At 43.3% G+C, this 24,821-nt stretch overlaps 1 protein-coding gene across 2 annotated transcripts in view; it reads right to left on the reverse strand.

Moving 5' to 3' along the window:
• ipo11 (importin 11) overlaps positions 1 to 24,821 on the reverse strand; it is a 100,368-nt gene that overhangs the window by 15,728 nt on the left and 59,819 nt on the right. For both annotated transcript variants that reach the window (XM_086173423.1, XM_086173424.1), the window contains 7 exons: positions 21,352 to 21,431; positions 21,176 to 21,256; positions 20,767 to 20,862; positions 20,393 to 20,506; positions 19,766 to 19,887; positions 14,763 to 14,858; positions 12,327 to 12,411 (listed from right to left, as the gene is read on the reverse strand). In XM_086173423.1, coding sequence (XP_086029549.1) covers positions 12,327 to 12,411; positions 14,763 to 14,858; positions 19,766 to 19,887; positions 20,393 to 20,506; positions 20,767 to 20,862; positions 21,176 to 21,256; positions 21,352 to 21,431 — 674 coding nt within the window. The remainder of the gene's footprint in view (positions 1 to 12,326; positions 12,412 to 14,762; positions 14,859 to 19,765; positions 19,888 to 20,392; positions 20,507 to 20,766; positions 20,863 to 21,175; positions 21,257 to 21,351; positions 21,432 to 24,821) is intronic.

The raw sequence follows: 24,821 nt of genomic DNA on the forward strand, positions 1-24,821 counted from the left end.
CTGTCATTCAGCTCAGGAAAATTCTCAAGTAGCTCCAAAAAATGAAATAATCTCCTGTTTGAGCTCCCACATTTATTGATCCAATCATTCACATCAAGTATGAATTCTGTACCAATCTTTGGCGGGACGGATTTAAAAGACCGACGGGCCGAATGTGGCCCGCGGGCCGTACTTTGCCCACCCCCGATCTAAATAAAACCTGTGGAAATATTTATAAACTCAGACGAGCATTTTTTGGTTTGCTGCCGGTGGATAATTTATGTTTGCCTTTTTTTTAAATAAATACCATAATAATAATAATAATAATAAAATTAGACGCTGTGTTTGCGTAAAAGTAACTTTCAACCCAATGTTCAAAATGACAACGTTCAACGGAGTTCAAAATGTTTTGTTTCATGAGAAAATGTAATTTCGTTTTCACTGCAGTTGTTTATTAATTTAAAAAAAAATACGACACATATTTTGTTTATGGCAAAAAAAAAAACAAAAAAAAAAACATTATATGCCGTGTTAATTCATTTAAAATTTCAAAAGGCTTGTGTGGCCCCCGGTGTTTTCTTTACTGTGGGGAAATGGGTCCGAATGGCTCTTTGAGAGGGAAACACTGCCGACCCCTGGTAAAGTTCATGATGATTATAATACAAATCTACAAGGTGGCGTTTTCAAAAGCGCCGGGATCTGTGGATGAGTTCTTATGCATCAGAGACGTGCTTACTTGGTTAGCGGGGAAATCGCTTTAGGTCCTGTGGGCTGCACAACATCTCCATCTGACACAATCCTATTACCTTTTTCCCCACTCAAAGTCCCTCTGTATGTACAACGGCGAGCGAGTCCACACATAGATTACTTTGACTGACGGTTGAGTGCTCTCTACTGAAGGACACCCACATTACATAAGAAAAAAAAAAAAAAGAATATCTTTCCAATTTCTTAGGTACGCCGAGATTAATCTCACTTCCCGAATGCGATGCCGCAGTGGTGGTTTTAGTGGAAACCTTTTGAACCTCTCGTTATCACTAAACACACTTAAGCCCTCACACTGGGTGTGGGTGGGGTTCATCTTCAAAACAGAAAAACCAGTGGGCTTCAGACACAGCCTTTCACAAACATATAATGCCGTGCTGGGATCGATATCAAGACGGATTTGCACACATGGACCAGGACCTTCTGCACCCTCCAAACAACCAGGAACAAACAAAACCAGCCCCCGGTAACGTCCACATAAGCCTCACTCCTTTGTGGTATTTCCTGGATTGGCATGTGAACGGGTAAAGCTAAACAAAGTCGCTCTTCTAATATTATAAATTTAACCTTTATTAATCCCCGTGGGGAAATTCGTTTTCTGCAAATAACTCCTCATGGATGAACCATGAGCAGAAGCTGCCGTCCACCAGCGCCAGGGGAACAGTTGGGGGTTCAGTGTCTTGCTTAACAACACTTTGACATTGCTCTACCTCCTGCGCCACGCCGCCCCTGTTGTTCCAAACGACAACCCATTAGCTTAACAACCCCCTTACACCTAGTTTCTATCCATCGACTCTTCCGTTTACACAACGAGCCACCTAGACCTAAGCTAGAACCGCCCTAAACCCTGCCACTTCTATTCGAAAACTCCCCACAGGTCATAAGACCTGAAGAGGCCTCTCGGATGAGGGCTGAAATGTCTTCAAGTGAAGAAATTCAAGTCCAGTTGCTGAGACAAGAAGATTTCAACAAGGGTTCACCGTGACCCGGATGACTGAGAACCTCCACGGACACTTGGGGTTCATCTCTTACAGACCCCGGTGGGGCATCTAAAACCGTCCCCTATCCTTCGACCTGCTTTCCTAGATCTAGGAGAGTAAGTCGTGTGTCCTTGGAGGTGGTTCCAGATCGTAGCCTGTGGCCCTCCAGGGTCCACCAGTGGCAAACCCAAAATCGGGAAAGGTTTTCCAATTTGACATTCGTACGGTTCTACGGCCCTGGAAGCACATGACCTCAAGCCTGGCTTGGAGGGCCTGCGGTCAGGTGGGACATCCGAGTCAAGACTTGCTGGGGCTTGAATTCTGACTTGGAGAGGAATGGCATTACCCTTCTGTCAGACAGAGATACAAACAAATTTGCTTGGAAAAGACCGCCGGACTGTTAACACTGAACATTTCGAAACGATGGGCTTCTCATAACGGGCAAAACACCTTGAAACTATTTCTCAGATATCTTCACCATAAGCATGATCACACTGCCTCCATGGCTTTGCCTTTTCACTACATCAGATAGAAGACTTAACGTCCTCTCTCTCTTTGCACGGGAAACCAACTCGCATTTTCTATCCGACTCACTTTCAATCATCAGTTCGTGCACCAGGGGAACAAAAAGGCGAGCCGGAGTGATTGTGCGGTAACCTCTCTGGAGGACTCGCAGTGCACATTTGTGAAGGATGATGCAGTTCACCAGGGGTGATATTATCTATCTCTGAGTATAGAATGCTGAATGGCAGCTACTTGACACTGGCTTGTGTCCCAAAAATCCTAATGGCCCTAAACTGTGTTCTTCCTTTAGATTGGACAAAGTTGCTTCGTTGTACAATTCTGCCTTTTCAGGAGCTCTGCAGATGGTCTTTTACGGCAGCAGATTGTTTAAAGCTGAGTCCCTTTTGCACAGTGGAAACTTTTTGCAGTTCCGGGAACCTTTCAGGCACCAGGCAGTTCTTTTGGGTTCGGACAGCAGAGGAAGAAGGGACCATCAATCTCAGTTCCTTGAACCATTTCAGGCCCTACTCCAAGGCAAGGTCTATTCACGGTTCCATGGGGACTCATGTGACATAAGGCCTGGTGATTGGTGGAACTCATAAACCACGGCCACTAATCAGACTTTTGGACCGTGGAAGGTCAATTTTGAAAACTACCGTGGTCGCCGACCAGCTGCTTTCATGCGACAAAATGGGACGAAGCGGCGAGAAATGGATCAACAAAGAGGTCCAGGCTCTTCTGGCCTGCTACTCCAAAGAGGGGTTTCCAGGGCTCGCAGCTGAACGTCAATATTTTGGTCGAAATGAGTAAGGAGTTAGCGAACGGCAGGGTTCTCTGATGTAGGGAGAAGATAAAAACACTTCAATCCATCTGATCGTCCAATGTAATTATTCCCGCCATGCGGAACATGAATGCCGCGATCACCTCTCGTCTCCACGTTGTCCGTGTCATCTTCTTCTGCTAAATTGTTTTGGAGCGTGGCACTTACGTACACTATCCCTGACACCGTGGTCCCCTTCCTGCCCGTAAGAATGAAAAACTACAAATTTCCCCGAATCTCCAGCCGGACGCTTCTTAGAACCTTTCTGTCTGAAAGTGGCGATTATTCTCATGGGGATTTTGGGGGTTTTGTTCCGATGAGGGTCCAGAATTCATCGACTTTACAGCAAAAATAACAGCAAATTAAGACGGGCAAGACAGACATGGAAGAACAGAAGCTTTTTAAAGTTTCGCTAATTCCCTGTCTCTTGACTCGGAGGTAGGATTAGCGCCTGATTGCAGTCATTTCCCCGACCAAATGTGGCGACACTAATTACCCCAAGTTTTTTTGTGCTAGAGGGCGTAAATATGTGTCATTAACAAACACACACCTTTCAAGCTTAGGAACAGGCACACGTACGAGCGCTCACACAAGTGATGGCTGCCCGGGAATGAAAAGATGTGGACTGCAGTGAGGAGATACCAAATGCTAAATTGAGTGTGATGGCAAATTTAGAAATTGGGTTGCCGCTGGGAATCAACAGAATCTTGAAAAGGAAAAAGTGTCATCCTTGTGAAATTTCAAATTTTGAAAGGGTTTGACTCTGTCACCCATGTCGAACATTCAAGTGCTTCTATTAGCTCAAAAGAAAAGCGCAAATGTTCCCTTGACCTTCACTGCCGCTGCATATTTTCTGCCTGAAAAGTTTTCCCATCTGTCGTTTTGATTTTAAGGAAATAACAAAGCGAAGGTGGTTCGTAAACTGATTTCCGATCGTGCAGGTCGTGCGTGTTTACGACGACGAAGCACGTAGCTTGAGCCGATGCTGCCGCCGTTTGCAGGCTTTCAGAAAACTGTTGATTCCTGTCAGTTGTATTTTGCTTATGGTATTTATTACTCTTGTAAATTTAGTGATAGCGCACTCTCCTGATTGATCATTATCTCTAACCACAGCACAGTTACAGCACACTGTGGATGAGGACTGCTCAAAACATGCAATTCAAGCCGGTGAAAATGACATTTCGACTTGTTGCCGGTTTGTTGTGTTAACAAACCGAAAAACAGGCACGGAGCCGAAAATCCGTCACAAGACCGCTCTCCCCTCGGTTCGTCGATAATACCGTTAGGTTTTTGAACTGCATATGTAACCTGCATCTCGAGTGACGCCACCATTATAGGGACTGGTAGGAACAAGTTTAAAATATAGATCATGCTAATGCTAACTGCCTTAAAATACACCTACTTTGTCTTCGTTATTTCCTGCTCAAACCTTCCGACGGCCTCGTTATGCCGGATTGTTTTTAAATATCCTATAAATTTTGATAAAAAAATGTAGATACGAATCTACGGTCCTCGTAGCAGATCGGGTCCTGCCGTAAGGAGCGACGCGTAAAAATAAAGAAGCTGCAAATTGTTAATTAGGAGGCATTACGATCGAGTTACAGACTCTATTGTTCCATCAGATACGAGAGCTAATGACACTCATTACTTAAACATGGAAAATTAACATCATAATAAAAGAGCTGAAAAGGTGAGAATCCTAAATACACTTTTTTTTTTTTTTTTTTTGTTAGGATCTGAGTACAGCTGCACCCTGTAGGCGCACAGAGAAGGTAATAATCCAGGGCACGGATGGAAAAGTGTCGAAATTGTTCCTTGTGATGCCCGCATAATATATATATTCATATCTCGCGTCTGCATATGAAAGCGAGTTAGTCTTGTACCGATGCCTCCTTGGGAACAGTTTAATCTTACACTTCTACAATAGTGGAATAGTGGAGTACGTGATTCCTGTTCACGCGTATTTCGCTATCAATCTGCCGATGCCTTGTATTATGAAGTCGTGAAGAAGTGACTATTTTAACGAATGCGATCGTGGAGAATGTTCTTTATCGCTGAAGACGAGACGGGTCGATATACCGTATCTGCGTGGAGTGAAACAAAACTGTCGGGGAGGATTGGCGAATTTACGTTTTAAACTTTAACGTCTTTATTCCAAAAATGCTCGGGGAAGCGCAGGCGGAAATGATACCAAATGGCGAATCAGAGTTTCATTTCACGCTAATATACGCCCACGGAGGCAGTCGTTTCTCCATTAAAATCAAGTAATAGAAAACTGTCTTTAATTATTTGAGAATATATGAAAGATTTAAAGCACACCTTTTCCTGTTTATTTAAGGTAATAAAAAAAAAACAAAAAAAACGATTGGCCTGTTTCTTATTAGGTAAATTGTCCAGTAATTTCCTTTTCCAAAACTCAAATCCTCGTACAATGGGTTGTAATTAACCCAAAACCAAATGAGGCCTTTATCCTAAGTATTGAAAAATACAGAAAATGCAAAGACAATTTTATACCTAATTAATTGGCAGTGAACAACAACAACAACAGCTGCAGGGGGGGAAAAAAAAAAACAACAAAAAACAGTGTTTGCAGGTGTTAAGTTTCGGTCCCATATTTCGTGCACATCTATTGCGGTGCCCTTCCGGCGCCCCCATTCACGAAATCCAAATACATGGCTTGAATTTACACATTTTGAAGCTAATCTTTTTGAAACGGGCCAGCGGGAGGGACTTTAACATCGTTGGGTTTCATTACTGTGGTGGCTGGAAATGACGGGTCACAATTTGAATACTTTAGACTGCTAGTTAGCGGCATCTATAATATTATGACTGCTAATTCGGCGTATTATTACTCAAACATATTAGATGGGAAAAAAAGTAAACGTGTTGCATCTCATTTTATTAAAGATGCAGCTGAGCTTCAGTGCGGTTGCTGAACTATTTATCGCTGATATTAAAAGTGTGTCTGGAGCCTGGCCAAGTTCAAATAAGTTAAATGGGAACTGCAAGAAAAGAAACTACTTAAAAATGACAAATACCCCCTTTTAGTAAATGGTCTCCACTTATGGAGTGATGTAACACCAATTATCACATCTTTTTTTTTTTTTTTTTTCTAGACTGAATTATCTTCCTGCTGTAATTCACTGAAAATAGAAATGAAAATAATCCAGAGGTTGTTAAGGTTAAGAATTTTTTTGGTTGAAAGATGGTTTGATTTAGCCGTTGAAACAGTATCAAACAAAATAATAATAACAAATAACAACAAATAATACCTCGGATCTGCCGGCCTAATAATTATTTCATTAATACATGAATGCGTGAAAACAAACTCATACGCCGAATAGCGCTGAACAAAAACAAATAACTCAAAAGACCCAAAGCAGATTTCAAATAAATCTCGGGTAATTTAGAATAGTTATAATAAACCCCTGAGCAATAACAGCTGTTTTTGTTTTCCTTAATAATAATTTGCGCAACCAAAGGCAGCGGCCGACCACGGACGGAAACGTGTTGAAGGAATTCCAAAAGAACTGATGATAAAGGATTCTCCATTTTGCTGTACGGACAATCCTCAAAAGACTGAAAAAGGAAAATATATATATATAAACCGACGACAGAGCGCTTCAATCAAAATATCTGTCAGATCCGTGTCCTGAGCTGCATCCACATCACTCTTAAGACAAATGAATACGTCGGTACAATGACGCGTATGTGTGTTATTCCTGGCCGACAGTCATTAGTACGCATCGGATAAACCCTTCGATGCTGTTTATCCGTCTACCATATTTGATGGCGCCGGCCTTGTGGACGAGGAGTAAGAATCAAATGATGTATTGTGCGCCGCCGCCCGCAGACACCATCGGTTCCCCTGGTCTTGTTAAGTGGATTTCGAAAGTCCAAAAATACAAACCGACAAAAACAAACAAACAAAAAAAAAAAGACGGTTAACTTTGAAATCGCACAACAAACTTAATGAAAAGAAACGTGTAAAAACCTCCGTCTGGTGCAAAGTGTTGGGATAAAACTACGGTCATGGACTGAATATTCATGATAAACTGTAATTGTACTTCTAGGAAGCAGCTTCCGGTGCAAAGGACGCCAACGAAGCCGCCGACGGCGCCGTGTTATTATTCTTGAAAACGTCAGTGAACTCCGTACAGCACCTCCCTGATCACCTTCATCCTAAGTGAAGTAATTTACTACTTAATGAAATACAAATGGTCGTTAACAAGGACCGTTAAAAGGGAAATCAGCTCTCCTTTGGGAAGAACGTCGGCGTGGCGACGCGATATTTGCTGGTTTAATCCTTTTTGTCCCCGGACCGAGCTGAGCAGCAACCTCACACTGACCCCGACCAACAGGTGGCTTTGCGGGGCTCCAGTGTGTGTGTGTGTGTGTGTGTGTGTGTGTGTGTGTGAAGGGTGGATGCATCACACAAGTAAAGTTGCATTTATCTTTTCATCAAGAGACTGTGGCTACATTTTGGTGTATTTTGTTTGCACGTCCTCTCATAAGTTGACTTTAGTATTTATTGATTGATTGTATACGTAAATTTAACTTTATTCTTATTTATTTCTTCTGATCCTTACTGTTCTTTTTTTTTTTTTTAATTGTTTGCCTCATTATTCTTTATTTTTATAGAGTTCTATTTTGATAGCAGGAGCTACTTTTAACGAAAAGCATTTCTGTATTCTGATTGATTATCCATACCCTTTAAATAATAATAATAATAATAAACGTCCTTTTAAACGTCTACAAGTTTCAAATGTGCATCTGTACTTTACACTTCTTTTATTCAATTTTTTTTTTTTGTTTTGTTTTTGATTGGTTGGATTCGACCTACCGTGTCGTCTCCAATTTTCTTGAGATGGCGTGATAATATTACCGCTAAATGTCCGGCGACGACGTCTCTGTGCAGCAGGCCTGGATGAGAACGCGTCCGACATGATGGCTTGGAAAGGGATTTGAAAATGAGCGACGGCAATTTAACTCTTGTTCCATTTCCTGCATCGGGGCTTTAATAAGCTCGGACAAATAACCAAAGAAATGATGTACGTACTGGGAATGCGAGCGGCTAAAAGCGTAGCCGACGTCGCGTCTGGGTTACGTTATTACATCCCCTCGTAATTACAACGTCCAATTATCCTCCCGACTGGGAACGGGTTTGAAAGACATTCCTAATATTCTCCCCCGACCTGTTTCAAACCAACCTGCCGACGCTGATACCTTTCACAGCAAGTGAAGCCTTGATGATGCAATTAATGTTGAATTAAGCCCCGTCCACAGCATCAATCAAAAATAAACATTATCTCCCGTCGAGTAACCCGAGCACTGGGCCAAAGGTTGTGCGTACTATTTCCCTTAAACTTTGAGGCATTTAAATGAGATATTGATTACAAAACTACTCGCCGCTCGGTTTCTGCATTAGGAGCACAAAAACGGCCCACTTTGTTTCAAAGAGTCGGCAGGTCCGGTGTTTAAGTCTTTAATTACAGAGCACATTAATATTCAACAAATTCTTTTTCCACATTAAAAGTTCCTTTTTTTTTTTTCTTTAATCGTTTTTTTCTCCAGAGATAACTTTTAGTCTTTACGGGAAAACGTGATTCGCCGGCACTGTAAGTTTTATCTAAAATGGTGAACTCTTCAGAAACCGTCCCCGCCGATATTAGCCAATATCGAGCCTGACTGGAATTTCTGCGCCGGCAAATTCCATCTCTGTACCCGAAAAATCGTGACGGCTTACGCTGGAAAGAAGCTGCGGCGTGAATAAAGGCGGGATATTACGTTTTCATTCATTTTAATATCCTTCCCGAGCACTTCCGTTCCACAGGACCGCTCCTGGACAGCAGGGCAAGTGTGAACGGTGAAAATCACCAAGGCTTATAAAATGTATAAGTTATAGCAGTCCAGTGCAAGATGCGATTCAAGGATTCTTCCCCGTCCATCCTGATGAGAGTGGAATGGCATCCAGAAGCAGTGACACAATAAAAAGAAATAACGTGGATGAAAGATGCAAGATAGAGAATAGACTTTTCCAGACTATAAGTCGATACTTTTTCTCACAGGCTTTGGTCACTGCGGCTTAAACGACGATGCGGGTAATTTACGGATTTTTTTTGGGTGCATTACCAAAATCACACACATTTTGGTCTGATTTTGTTGTCAGCACTTTCAACCATGTAAAGAAGAAAAAAAATTCATAAGAATATTTAATTCGTTCAGATCGAGCATGTGTTATTTCAGTCTTCCCTTTTTTTACTGAGCAGTGTATTTAATAAAAAAAAAAATAAGAAAAAGGTGTCTGTGTGAATGTCTCACACCTACGGCTTATCGATGGTGCGGCCTATATATGCGCACATATATTTATTTTATATTATTTATTTTATTATTTTATTTTATATTATTATTTATTTTATTTCATATTTATTTATTTTCAGACGGTGTGGCTTATATCGTCCGGAAATGACCGTAAATAAACTGTATATGAACAAAATCTACAAAATATGCTTTAGCTGGATAAATTGCTCGGGCACCATGTTCAAGCCGAGCGCAACACGCCATGTGAAATGTTTATTTTGTGCAAACTGCAGGGCAGTGGTTGTTGTGTTTGTTTGAGCAGATCTGCAGAGCGGCGCTGCTGTTCGGCTGCCGTCACGGGAGAGAAGCTGTTCTTCGGTTCTTCAGGTAAAGGTTACGTCACTCTTTTACCAGTTTCACCCGAGTCATCTTCTTTAGCGGCGTGTTTGTGCAATCCCAATCAACGCTAAAAGCTCTTTTCATACCTTCGCTGACCGAGTCACCCAACCGTGAAGATGTGGCTGAGGTCGTCACATGATGAAGCGGTTGCTCTCTGCCAAAGCGATGGAATGCGTCTTATGTCGATCATAATATTGCTTTCCCCGCACTACACTTGCACGCCGCGGGACGTCAAACAAAGCAAAGCCGGCGCCGACGTGTCCGGACCTTTTCTGCGCGACGTGCGCCGCCTCTCAAGCGACGGCGATGACGGTACAATAAGTCATGGGAGAAAGGTAGCTGGACGCCGCGGCGCGCCAAAGGTTCCCGGCGCAGGGGAAGGAAAATGAATGGAGAAGCGGAAAAAAGTTCGCAGCCGCTGACGGCGAGCGGTTCGGAGACGAGACGGACGAGCCGGCGCTCGATGGAGCGGCTTCAGACTCCTAAACAGCCGACGCTCATTCTTCTTTTCCGCACTTTAAATGCACTTTGAACGACTGCCATTTAAACTGTACTCACTGTTGCACTTGCATTTTGTGAGATGCACACCAAGTTGCACAGTCAACACCATCCAGAATGTATACACTTCCTATTTATTGTCAATACAAATCCAAATGCGCTGTGGACAGCAAAGTAAGAATTTCATTGTTCGGGGAAACACACTCCCGCACTGTACAGATGACGATAAAACACAATAAACATCCTGAATCTCGATGGCCGCCCCCTCAAACCTCCCAGAATCAGCTGACCCCGCACTCAGCCGTGACTCTGTTATTTATTTCCGACACGCATTTTCTCCGAGCAAAAATATTTTATCAGCCGGTTCATATTTGTTTACCGCGTATTTCCAGTTATTTGTTTTCGGTGATATCCTTCCAGCGGCGCGCTTCATTCAAACTCAGATGATGAAATGGTCGGACGGACGATACGACCTTGGCAAACCTACTCTCACGACTCGAGGGTCATTATTGTTAAACATGGAAAAAAAGAGAAAAAAAAAGGGATTTTATAAATCAAAAATGATTTCAAAAGCCAGCGTCATGCGAGGTGACGCCAGCTGACAGGGTGCAGGCAGGGCATTGACAGCCTGCTCAAAACACAGTGTGACACCCAGGGGATGGAAGTCCTTCAAGTTCTATCACCACATTATGAAACCAGTAATCCTCCAACAGGTTGAAGGTTAAACCCCTTGAATCGTGCAAAAATCGCAAATTAAATGGGGTTTTTCAAACTTTCTTTTGCTTGCTCCGACTGCGGGTTTACCTCGACGGGCCGGAGCCGCGCAGCCCGTTCTCTCAGGGAGATACCGGCCGACTTGCAGAGAATAAGGCGAATGAACAGAAGCGACAAAAGGAAAAATGCTAGCGGGATGCTAGGCTAGCTGAGAAGGAACAATGCATTTGACGGCACAGATGATGATATATCTTTTTGGGCAATTCTGAGTGATACAAATGATGGGGAGGGAAAAGAAAAACAATCTGTTTTTGAATTTGTGCATAAAGCTTTAAAACTATTATTTACAACCAGTATATGCGGAGGGGGGGGGGAGGATAGACGTGTCTCTTTCAGATGAGCAAATAATACATTTTTTTAAAGAACATAAATTGAGCGAGAAAGAGGCTGCAAGAAAGTCAGAGTTAAACCAGCAAGAACGTCACCGGTCTCTTCCTTCATTAACTTTCCCTTCCAAGTGTCTCACACAGGGAACGCCCGTCACGTGCACGTCCTCACACACACATCCACGCGCAGGAGCCAGCAGAGAGAGGTGGGACTTTTAAAGTCTCCTCTGTTCCCCCGAGGCACAAAGTCGGGGTCTGGGATGAGGTGATAAGTGCACTTGGATAGCGCCGAACACAAACAGACTGGCACGGAAACACACACACACACACACACGTTCACACAAAATCATACCAGAAAACAGATGCTGCGTTTCTTCCTTTGCACAGCAACTAAATTACCCTTGCGTGGAAATATTTTTGTTTGGGGAGTCATTTCGGGGGAAAACTCAGACCTCGGTATTATAATGAAACAATGCTTCTTGCAAAGTCATGATGTGTTACCGTTTTGTTTTTCTGTGCTTTCCCTGATGTTCAAGGCAATAATGACACAGGAAAAGCAGATATCCATGTTGCATAAACAGGATCAATGCATCGAGTTAGGTTTAGACGTGCATTTAGTCTGTGCATAAAGTGATTAAACGGGCTGCGAAAAAGTGGCATCAACTTGATCGTGATAGGAAGTCAAACACAGAACACGCGTTTTCATGGGTGCCATTTCTTATTTATCACACGGCTTTATTTCAGAGGAGTGATTTTATGATTTCGCTACAGGCGTGACATAAAGCATACCGCGAGCGTAGAAGCCTGTTTTTGTGATCATAGGGCGGGGAGGAGAACACCACAACAACCTGAGCACAAAGCTCGACATTATTGAAGCTATTTGTCGAAATGAGAGCGGATCGTGGGGATGCGAATGTTTGAAGTCGAGTGCTGGCAATTGTGCGCGAGTGTGTGCGTGTTTGTAAGCTTTGTTTGACTCACAAGTTTCTTCCTCTTGTCCTGCTCAGTCGGCGGCTCTTCATCATCACTTAGCTTGGGCTCCTCGAAATGGCTCATCAGCATGCAGCTGCAAATTTAAACTCAGTATTAATAAAAATGCATAAGGCTGCAACGTATAAGGACATTCAGAATAAAAAGCGTGGACACACAGGCGCGCGCGCACACACACACACACATCCTCATCCCCACTTTCATATAAACTCTGCCTAGTGTGCACTACTGATTCATCTGCATGCAGAGGAAATCACAAGAGGAAACCTATGTCCTCAGTCCATATTCCAGGTCCACTAATCCTCATGGTGAGGCGAGATATGGTGGTGGGGTCTTCAATGTCACAATTCTGGACTTGGTGAGTCATTATTCGTGATAAGAATTTCTATAAAGAAACTCTGGGTCTTCTGTCAGCAGTTTCATATCCTGATACAGATATTACAGCGTATATTTAATTCAGGATGTGGTTGGAAGAATGCTATACCTTGTTCCACATCAGGGTGTTATTATTTTTTTTATGTGCGATGGCCAAACAAACGAATGCAGAAAAAAAGAAAAAAAAAAAAAAAAGAAATACCATACATTACTGAGAAATTATCCCTTGTTTTTCTTACCTAGCTGGAGCAAGTTCTGCAACTTATTTAAAAAAAAGCACTTTCAGTAAAGTGTTGAGAGTGCAATTAATGCCACTCGTGATATATTTATTATATAAATGTAGAGTGAGCGTAACTACAATTTGCACAATTTTGTATCGTAATTTATATATATATATACATAAAATATATAACATATATTATATATATATATTATACATGTATATAAATATATCATACTATTATATATATCATTATATATAGTATATACATATATAGAATTCTCTTTTATACACACACATATACACATACATACATATACATATATAGAAGTCTTTTATACATATATATAAAATTAAATATTTTATATATAATAATATATGTATATAAAATATATTTATATTATATATATATGTATTAAATGAAATTAAAAGGAGAATTTTTATATATATATATATATATATATATATATATATAAAAATTCTCCTTTTAATTTTTTTTATTTTATTCTTGGTGTTCACAATTTTGATGCCATGGGACAAATAAAGTTTTTCTGATTCTGATTTGATAGTGCGGTAGTTAAGCTGTGGCTCATCCATTTCCCAGCAAGAATCAAATCAGGTTAAACAGCGAACCGTATTATTACGCACTAAGCAGCGTTTTGTGTCACAGCGTGTTTTGATAAAACCAAATCATCAAACACTTTGTATGGCATTTTATTTTGCGAAATGATATTGCAGCACGGACGCGTATTTGCTATCTAAAAACCGCCGTGCGCGAACCGGAGCCCCCCGGGGTTCTGTGAGCCTCAGCTTGGGGGTCAGCGGAATAATTTGCAAATAAATTATTGAAGCTACTATGGGAATTGCTGCGCCTGCTTAAGAGGGCGGTAAAAGCTTTGCTCCTCACTCCAGATCAGAGGGCGGTGGTAATGCACCCAAGAGCTGATTGCCGACCGCCGATGAAATCAAAATAAAAAGACGCCGCGGCCCCCCCGGCTGGATACGGCTTCACTCAAGTGTTTGTTTACATCATGGACGCCGGCAAAATGGCGCCCCGGGGCCGATAAATACTCTGACATGATTGTGATTGACGGATCGCGCGAAGCCGACGAGCGTCCCTCCTCCGCATCGGCCACTTCGGAGCCACTCGGCTCGCACCTCGTGCGACGGCGATGGAAATACATTTTAGTACGTCCGCTCCCGTGGAGGGGCGGAGCCTTGAGACAATCGGGATGGTCGGTTCGGTTTCCATGGGAACAGTGCCGTACTTGACTCCTGAGTAAGCTGAAAACTGGCTTGCCGTCTGGAAGCTTTGAGTATCAGAAGTGCTGTCAAGTCAAAATGTAACTTGAATGAAAAAAAAAAAACAACGCAACAACGCATTCACGCCAGGGATAAGAGAAAACTGTCTCTCGGATTCTTTCGTTTGTGTAGATCGGGAAGATGAACGTGCCTGCTTGCGCGCTCGGACGGAGCTTCCTGCTCGCCGTGCGCCGTCCACGGCAGCGTAAACATCACGGCCCTGGGACGCCGGGAGCGGCGGGCTCTGTGTCAAAGGGGCGCCGCTCCTTCCCCTCCCACAGTGAGTAATTATTTTCCTCACAAAGCTGGCAGAGCGAGGAAAACCTCTGCTGTCCGGGGCCGCCGCTTTTTTGGCCTGATGTTGAACTGTTTTCCCACTAATCCAAAACCCCGTTTGACTTACCAAACACAACGACTGAGCCACGGCTTCACGTCCACCTCCGTTTTATTCCAAGCGGGAGTTGCCGATTGAATTAGTAGGAAATTATTACGGTATATAAAAAAATAAAATAAAAAAAATGCATATTTACTCTTTGAAGGTGGCCGTTTCAGGATCTTCTGTCATCACGTCGTGCAGCGCCTCCACGCAGATGTTGACGATGCCACAGAACTTGTCCTGGATGACACTGACAAACACAGAAGATGCACACCTGGTTAGAAACCACACCGTAATTGATCGGGACGCGTTGCAACCCTGAAAAGAAACACGGCGAAACATCATGATGGATAGATGGCGGTCAAGATGCTATGCATAGACAATTTCATGGTTGGAGAGGAGCAGCAGCAGCAGCAGCAGCAGCCAATGATGGATCATTGGACGTTTCCTTTCAGAGGATAAGAAGACAACTGTGTTTTCCTTGTCATTAGGAATGAGAAGCGCAGACGTGGAGGGAGAGCGATTGCTTCTTGGTTATGGCTCGCATTGCATTGATATCAGCTCGTGTTGTTGGGCCAGGAGGACTGCGACATACAAGAAATACCGCATAGATTCTGCAGCAGGTACGCAACGAGCATACAAGCATTCTGCATAGCCTTCAAGGTACGTACCGTTAATTCCGGACGATAAGCCGCCAATTTTTTCCACACTTTTTGAACACTACGGCTTAAACAACAACGCAGCTAATGCATGGATTTTTTGTTTGGGGGGGCTAACGAGCTTCACGCCGCTAAAACATTAAACCTCGTCATATCGGACCAATGAAATGACTGGGAAATTCTGCGGCTGTTCAACTCCGACACCGAAGAAGACATTGACGGTTTCAGTGCACAGGAGGAGCCCAAGATAGCGATCAGCTAGCCGGTGCGGCTTATATGGAGGTGCGCTCAATAGTCCAGAAATTACAGGACTGTGATATCCGGAAGAAATCAATAAATCAGGTGTCCACAGTGGAACATGAGATATTTACACAGAAACATTACTTTAAACTTTTAGGTACGTACCAGAAACATCCACTGGAAATGTTTTTTTTTTTTTTCTCCGAACGGTGCCTCTAACACGGCTGATGAAAAAATGAAGAATAAATAACGCAAGCAAAAGTCCATCCATCCATCCATCCATCCATTTTCTATCCCCGGTGTGTCCTACTCCAGCTGACGGCTATCTTGGTCTTCCTCCTGCACATTAAAACCATCAACGTCGTCTTCTTCGGTGTCGGGATTGAACGGGCTCGGAATTTGACGGTAATTTCGTCGGTCCAATGTGACGAGGCTAAACGTTTTGGCGGAAGTCACAGTGTTCAAAGCGCGTGGAAAACGTAGCGGCTTATAGTCCGTTAAATCGGGTGACCTGTTTGTAATTGCAACCAGCCGGATTAACGAGTTAACTATGGTAACTATGGTAACGCGCAATCGTTTTAAAAAGAAACGTGTCACTTTAGCCGGCACGCAGTCTACAGTCATGCCGATTAGTTGTAAACAAAAGGGGATGTATATTTCATTAAAAAACATATCAAAGGGGATTTCAGACATCTTTCGGCATAGAATTAAGATCATCAGCTCTGACCTGAGGATTCAAATTGTTTCAAATATCTACACTCGATGTGGGATATATAGTACAGATACAGTATACCGAGGGAGTACTAGCGGTACCCTCCCATTTAGCTCTTTGGACTGAAGCAACGAGCGCAAATTGCTAACGTCTTGTTCAATTTGCTGTTTACGACAGAGGGCGGGTGATCTGGCAGACGTCAGTGGCTAAATAATTAAATCACATTAAGAGTCGTTCCCTTCCCCCCCACGTCGGCGGTGTAGCCACGATCGCCCGGCACCATTGAATTAAAGATCGCAATCCGCACGTCTGGACATCACTCTCCCGTCTGTCGTTACTTTCTAATGGCCAATTAGCCGCCGGCGGGTACAAGCTATTCAAATTCACGTGAGTGTAAACATGACCGGACTCTCAAAAGCTGCGCACAAAGACAAACTACCCTCGGAATACTTTGTGGAAGCGCCAAACGGTGTGTTCTCCAAATGGAGGCCGGCACAATGACCTGTAAAGGCTTTTAAAAACAAAAAAAAAAAAAACAGGAAATCCAAGCGAGTTGACCACTTTGCCCATAATTTCACACTTTCTCCTCTGTGTTCAGTGATGCTGACAAATTACCTGTCGACTCGCCGACTCCCCCTATGACTGCATTTATAAAAAAAACAAAAAAAATATACAAAGATACATAATGCATATACTCGAACGGAACTTGTTGCAAATGGATTTCAAATCAGCGTCGGTGATTGAATAAATAGCCGGAGTGCTCTGGATGTGAACCCTGAGTGCAGAACACGTGCTTGATTTGGTGGCTGCGTGCAGGATGTGTTACATGCAAGCTACGTTACCCGGGGGAATATTCCGGTAACGGGGAGATGTATGAATACGAGGTGATCGATTAATTATTGAAAACTACACACTCCATACATGTGATGTCGAAGATGTGGATGTCTTTGACTCATCACCTTTATGTTTGTATTAATCTTGCATGTTCTTCTTCTTATCATTATTATCATTTCCGTAATTTCAGGACTATAAGCCGCTATTTTTTCCGCACATGCTAGTTTATGGATTTATTTGGGGCCAAGATAGCGATCGGCTGGAGTAGGACAAAGTAGGGAAAAAAAAAGGGATGGATGGATGGATGGACTTTTCCTTGTGTTATTTATTATTCATCTTTTTCGTCAGCCGTGTTACAGGCACTGTTAGGAAAAAGCGTTTCCAGTTTGAACTTGTGGATGTTACCAGTATGTGTCCAATTCAAAGTAAAAAAAATAAAGGTTTTCCTTCCACAATCTCACTACCACACCTCTGTTGTCTCTCTTATCCTTGTTTGTCCCTTGTTTATTCATTGCTACTTATTTTTGTCACTCTATTCATATTGTTGTTTAGTTCTAGTTGTGTATTTTTCACCCTCACTGTTCCTTGATGTTGCCCACTGTCATCCCTGATGTTGTTGTTGTCTGCTGTCTATTTGTGGATTTTTTTTTTTAATTATTATTATTTCTTTGTCTTGCTATCTCCTGTCTTCTGCCTTTCTACACATATTTATATTCATATTTATTTCCTTTTTTTTTTTACATTACAAAGCAAAACAACTGTGGCAATTTTCCGCAAAAAGACATTTAAAAAAAAAAAGCGACATTCGACGAGGGGGCGAGTACAAGAGACGGGATTCTACAGAGACTCAACCCAAACCAGAAACGCTATTTTGCTCTAGCGACCAAAAAAGTCCCAACAATTCAGCGACACACTCCTAAATGATCTGGATGGATAAGCGGCTCTCCACGCAGGAGGATAAACATGTTTTGACTGCTGGGTGATCTGACCTTTCAAGTGTGTGTGTGTGTGTGTGGGGGGAGACAATAGTCGCCTGAAAACAAAAGAAATATCCGGCTCTGGCATCCGAGCAACACGCCATTCCGTCAATGGCCACAAAAACATAAAGGTGCCGATGCGTTTTTTTTTTTTTTTTTTTGTGGAAAGGACGACAAATTAGATACATCCGAATATTATCTTAGTTCTGTTTTGGTTTCAGTTGTTCGGCATGAGCGAGGGATCAGAGCAGAGGCCAGGTGTTAAAAGGGTTAAAGATAAATTATATTAGTTTTATCATATTATAGTTAAATTAAGTTGTAGATAAAGCAATGTTAATACTGTTCTTTGAGTAAATAGATTCATAAAACACACACACACACATATACATATTTGAAAGTAGTGTAAATTTTGAAATTATGATAGGAACCATTCCTTGTTTACAAAGGGTTCGAAAATTGTCAATATCAATATCCTTGGTCTCTCTGTGTCCAACCATTCAAGTGCTTCCTCAAAAGTCAAAAAAAAAAATTGGATTTAATTTGGAGATGTGAATCTTGGCTGAAATAGATGATAAATCTAACTTCTTCATGACTTCAGGGTAAGAAAAACATACCAGGACGGCTCGTTGGTCTGCCGGTTAGCGTGAAATCCAAAATACTATCAACTGAGTTCTAAACAAATGACAGTTCAGGGTCAAAATACATCTTTAAAATGTCGTCATAAAATTAGTTAGAAAGCGAATTAATAAATATTTCAATTTCATTTAACTTCATAAATAGGGTGAGCTCCGCTAAGATGATTTATTACGAAATTATTTCTACTATTTTTTTTTTACTCTCTTTATATTGCTGTTTAGTTCTGGTTGTGTATTTTTCACCCTTCCTGTTCCTCCATGTTGTCCAATATCGTTGTTGCTGCAGTCTATTTATTTGTGGATGTCTTGCTAAATTCTGTCTGCCCATTTATTTTTAAATTTACGTTTTTATTTTTTGACATTATAACTTTAACACTTTTACACTTTTATCTCATCTTTTAAGATTTCCAGATATTGATGGTTAAAAATCCCAAAGTACTTATTTCTTACTGTCTTTTTCGTGGTATAAAATACTGCATGTCTTCATGCCGGACGAGTCAACTTTGAAGTCATCATTTGATTGTTCTTCAGTCGGACCGAGGAAACACCCGGAGGCCATAAATTACGCAGCAGTTACAAACAGTGTGTGAGCCCCTTTAAATTCTGGTCGGGATTTAACACGGCGCAGTCGTTGCAGACATCAAACAGACAAGGCTGCCAGACTGGATCGCCGATCTCGACCCAGAATTACACGCTTGTCTGCGTGGGACGATGGTATCGGCGACGCGACGCCCAAAAATCCCGATAATCCACGTATCGGACGGGACAATCGGACGCGGAGATCTCAACGGAAGTTTGCCATCGAAATTCTAAAACTTTACTCAAGCGCAAGTATCCGCCGAGAAGAGCCGTTCCTTTAAGCGTCAGCTTTTCATGTGGAGACGCACGGTTTCCTGATTTCCGCTTAAAAGAAACACCGCCGACGGATAAGCTACCAATAATAAAGATAACCAGTTGCGTCCGAGGCCTTTTCCGAAAAAAAGCGAACCGCTCATTTGCATTCGATGAAACGTCCAGAATTCCTCATCCTCCCACGCTAGGCTTGCGTTCCACTCCGAGCCGCCGCTGTGGCAGATAAATGAATGATGGCTGCCGCTTACCTGTTGTCGGACGGCAAGAGGGAGAGCAAAGCCAGCGACGACAGCTTCCTCCTCTCGGGCTGAGTGATGTTGTCCATGCGGTCGACCCACATCTCGATCACGCCGCCTAACAACTGGTCCACCTGGCGGGGCGGAGAGATGAAAACACGGACGCATAAAAAGAGAAACGGTGACGTTTTGATCCCGGGAAGTTGCTTTCGAGCGGGGGTAGAATACAGGAAGTGTGTTTTAGAATAAAAGGGCAGTAAACATGAGGTTCGGCGGCGGCGCCGCGCGTCAATCCCCGAGACAATTCACGGGCGTGGCGGATCGACGGCTTACTTCAAACGGTTTGTTCACGGCTTTCATTATGAAGACCACGGTTGAATATCAACAGACGGCAAGAGCGTTTCCCCCTCGGGGTTCGGGCAAAAACAACAATTTCACAGAAACAGCGGCGGTCGGGTCGGGTCGGGTGTCTTAAAACTGTACGGCCGGGGAAAAAACACGCAACCGTTTGCAACTCCGTGGCTAATTCACTTTCCACTCCGCTAGGGTGCGATTTTCGCTTTTAAAAAGATTCCTCGCCGCCGTGTCTTCAAAGAGACCGCCGGCGAGACAAAAGTCAAGAGAGACGGAAGGTCCCACCTCCTGGCCACACTCGGAGGCCATCCGGGTGAGCAGAGAGGAGAAGAAGCTGGAGTTCTGGAGAAGAATGCGTCCCATGATTCCCAGGTAGGTGGACATTACCACGGGGTATCTCTGCAAAGAAAATAAAAATATAAAGTCAAAGGATTTCTTTCCCTTGCATTTTATTGGGCAGAGCACAGGTGAATCCCGTAAACGCTGCACGTGACCTTTAAAAGAGCGGCGTGATCAATAAATGCTACCTTATCATCAGAACAGAGCAACATCTGGAGGACGTAAAGTGGGAAGCGTGACGGAGCGGAAAACGCGCCACGGGTTGCAAATGGCGTTTGTTGTTTTGTGCAGCTCGAGCTGCGGATCGAGTTCAAACTCACCTCGCCGTCCACGATACCTCTGAAGATGGCTGGCAGCAGGGGCTGGAACATGTGGGCTCCGAGCACGGGGCTAACCTTTAAGGCTATTTCTACCACCTGCGAAAAGACACGGCGAGATGGAGGACGGTCAAACGGGGGAGGGGCATGAAAGCAAGAAGGAGAGGAAGAGCAGAGCCGGAGAAGGTGTGTGGAGGCAGGAAAGAGTAAGTCATGGGCCATCGGAGGAGAAGACAAGAGCGGGACGTGGGAGGGCAGAGGAAAGAAGCTCCTTTAAGTAACGTATAGTTTAGCCGCTGAAGCTAAAATAAGCAACACCTGCTTCCCCGACGGTCGGAGGCGATGACTTATCGCTCGAAGGAGGTAGGAAGCAACGGAACGGCAAACAAAGACGATTCGTGAATGTGTTCACCTTGAGCACTTGGACTTGTCCCTCATTCGTGATGTCTTTGAGGAGTTCACAGAAGGACCGACACAACGACTCGGCATAGTTCTGGAAATACACACACACACACACACACACGCACGCGCGCACTCTTAACTGATGCCGACATGTTTAGCTTCATCCCTTCACGCGTGGTATCTTACCTGCAGGAACTCTGTTGCAGACAAGTATATGTAGGCGTTGACGATTTGGAAACAAGTCCGCAGGTTTTCGGAACTCATGTCTGAAACGGAGAATCGGATTTTGGATGTTAAGTGAAAGGACGGCAGGGGTTTTGGCCGATGGACCAGGACGGGAACAGGGGAAACTGGACAATCCAGAGGGATGGCGACGCCTCGCGGGAAGACATATGGAGCGTTTGTGCAGAGCGGCTGTCAGACACAACATCATCATCTGCAAAATAACTGACTTTCTTTTATTTGGAAGGACACTGAATCTTCCTCCTCCTGTCAATACAATGCCAAAAAAATTAAATGTTTTCATTATCCCCCTTTAGTTTTACCCCGTTTGACGAATTCACATTGTGATTTGATTGTTTTCACTTTACAACAGGCGCTTAAGGTGTTTTATGATAGTGTTCCTTCTTCTGTCAATACAAAAAGAAGATCTTTTAAGGTAATTTTTGATTCATTTAAGCCCAGAATCTTTTCAAAATCTTCCTGTCTCGGCAACCGGACTTGAGTTTCTTCGCTTGAAGATGTTTCAGCCTTCATCCGAGAGGCTTCTTCAGGTCTAATGACCTGTGGGAAGTTTCTGCATATAACTGCCAGAGTTTTGGGGCTGGTTTAGGTCGTGGTGGCTTGTTGTGTAAATTAAAGAGTTGATGGGCCGAAACTTGGGTCTACGGTGTCATTCATTGGAACAAAAGAGCAACATGGCAACTTTAACGGTTTCCAACGAACGACAAATCCATTAAGACTTGAATGGACTTTAACGGTTTTAGTGCGCAGTGCGTGCAGATCTTGGTACAGTCCCAGTACTGAGACTTATATTTATATTTCTGAGAGATTGTGTCACAACTTTTCACAAACAAACAACGCCATCAATACCAAGACGGATTTGCACGGACAGACCAGTACCATCTCCACCCTTTCAGCAACCAGGAAAGACCCAACGCCAGATCCAGCATGACGTCCGCATGAGCCACAGATCATGTGATCCAATAGGTTTCACTCCTTTGCTTAGCTTCACTTTTTCACCTTCCAATCCAGATAATCCCACTAACTTGCTTTTTTGTTCCAACGAACGACAACTCCGTTAGCACAACATAGCTTCTGCCCGTCAACTCTTGCATCTACACAACAAGCCACCATAACCTGGACCCGCCCAAAACCCCGGCAGTGATATTCGAAACTCAAGTCCCGTCGCCACGACAAGAGGATTTCGACAAGACTTCGCCATGACCTGGATGACTGAGAACCTCCACCGACATAAAGCCAAGACGTTTATAAATTCCTGATAAGGCTATCCAGCCATCCGGGTGAGGATTTGCAAGATGCAACAAATGGACATAACAGCTTCGGGCTTACAAGCAAATAAGAAAGTTCAAGGAGCCGCTTGGCTGTAAGCGTCAATGCAATAGCTTGTATTCATTAACAGTAACTACATTTAAATTATTAAGCATGCTAGTGCCTCTGCAACATCATTAGGTAAGCATGAAATAGTCTTTACTTTGTCTCTGATGTTTTCCAATGTTTGCAGACCCACTTATTTGTGGAAACATTAGCATACAGACTGCAGAGTTTGAACTCCTTATGGACATGCTCTGTTCCACACGACTTATTTGAGAAAAGACGCGACTAAACACGCGTCTATCCGTCAACACCATAAGTGACTATGGCATTAGCGAATGCACGGCTTTGCATGTGAGAGAGGAATTAGTGTTTCACGCTTAAAAACTAGATCGGGTTACCGCGTCACTTTAAACACCTGGGTTGCATTTAATAAATGTACAGTGTTGTGTTGCAGACTGATGAAGTGTTGAGTATTAAAAATGTGGGCGTTGAGATTTCTTTTGTCATATAATTGGAGGAACAAAGATGGATGCGAAAGAATGGAGCTGGGGAAGAAGAAAAAAAAAAAAGGTAATGAAAATGAAACGTCTGCCGTAGAGAATAGAGCGCAAGATAAAGGTTTGCAAAAAAGCGTACACGCGTGAACTCAAGCGGGGGAGATCACAACTCGACATCTAACACGGCGGCTCAATGCAGGATGTGGGTTTGACGTTTATGTCAGCAGCCGGAGGAAAAGAGCCCGGTGCCCTCATACGTGACATGAAAACTATTCCTCACACATGTACATCCATGTGAGCGAGCCAGAGTGAGATATATAATTCAGAGCAGCAGGCAGCTACGCGTAGTTCAATGGTTAACTCCATATGTGCTGAAAGGTTTGCTAACTCTGCAACCCGGAAAGACGAGAGAATCGTCGGCACCTTGTCCTCCGCCTGCAGACGGGTCGCAGCCGGACGACAAAATGAAGGTATGAAATCTCCGAGTGAGATCCGGTCCTTATACGATCGAATTTCATGCAACGGCGGTCTGTCCTTGTCTTTGCTTTGTACGCGAGTGTTTATTTTTTTACGTGTTCAGCGCGGGAGTCCAGTCGCAGCCATACTGGTCCTCGCAGGTGAGATTATCGGTGTATATCTGCTAACTGCAATAACGTATGCACGGTGTCGACTCTAGGAAGTATACGCTCCGGTTTGAGGGGTCTATTTAGTCACCGTGTTAGCGTCCATGAATATTCAAATTTTGAAAAACTAAATGATGCTAAACAGATGCAAGAGAAAAAAAACAACTGGGATTGATTTCAAAACCTAGCTAACATTAAATGTGAAAACAGAGACAGGCGTAAGCAGGAGCAAAAAAGCGTGATCCGCGAATAAAAATGACTCAGACATTGTGAAAAGTGATAAATATTATCCTCTGCGAAACTCCCCTTGGGGTTAAATGTGAAAATCCGGGCATTTATCGCTGATCTCTCTCAAACATGGCGATGTTGGGCGGAAAGAGAGGACGGGACGGACCGTGCATCGCAGCTCTGGCCTCGCGCAGCTGACCGTCACACGATATACGGTCGCGTCGCCGCGAGAAAATGTGGCGGGAGGCGACCGGCTGGTCCTTATGGCTCCAGAATGATAGAACATCAAAATAAATGTAAAGCCTGCGCCCTCGTGCACGGGCAGATGGTGTGTAAATTAACAAAGAGATGCTGCTGGAATAAAAGGTCCTTCAGGCTAACGGCTCTGGGAGGGTTCTTAACAGTGAAACTGTTTGAAGAAAATCCAATGTTTATTTTTTTACGGCATCATCTGAGCGCCTGACGTCCAGAAGATTGAAAGGAAGTCGGTGAACTTCTTTGGATGTAGTTGATTTCTTGATTTTAGAAAAAGGACAAAAACACGCACATCCGCTGTCCAGCTAGGGACGGGTGCTGGATCCAGGGTTTAAAAAAAGAGGGTTTAAAAAAAAAAAAATCGGCACACCAGAAAGTGCTCCAAAACTGAGATAATTTACAAAAAACTTATTCTGGCATGACGTTTTGAGCAAACATACCGCATTTTCACGACTATAAGGCGCACATAAAAGTCTTCGATTTTCTTCAAAATGTG

Source organism: Fistularia commersonii, chromosome 26 (assembly GCF_037954325.1).
Source record: "Fistularia commersonii isolate RoL2024-O1a breed Wild chromosome 26, RoL_Fcom_v1.0, whole genome shotgun sequence".
Classification (NCBI taxonomy): Eukaryota; Metazoa; Chordata; class Actinopteri; order Syngnathiformes; family Fistulariidae; genus Fistularia; species Fistularia commersonii.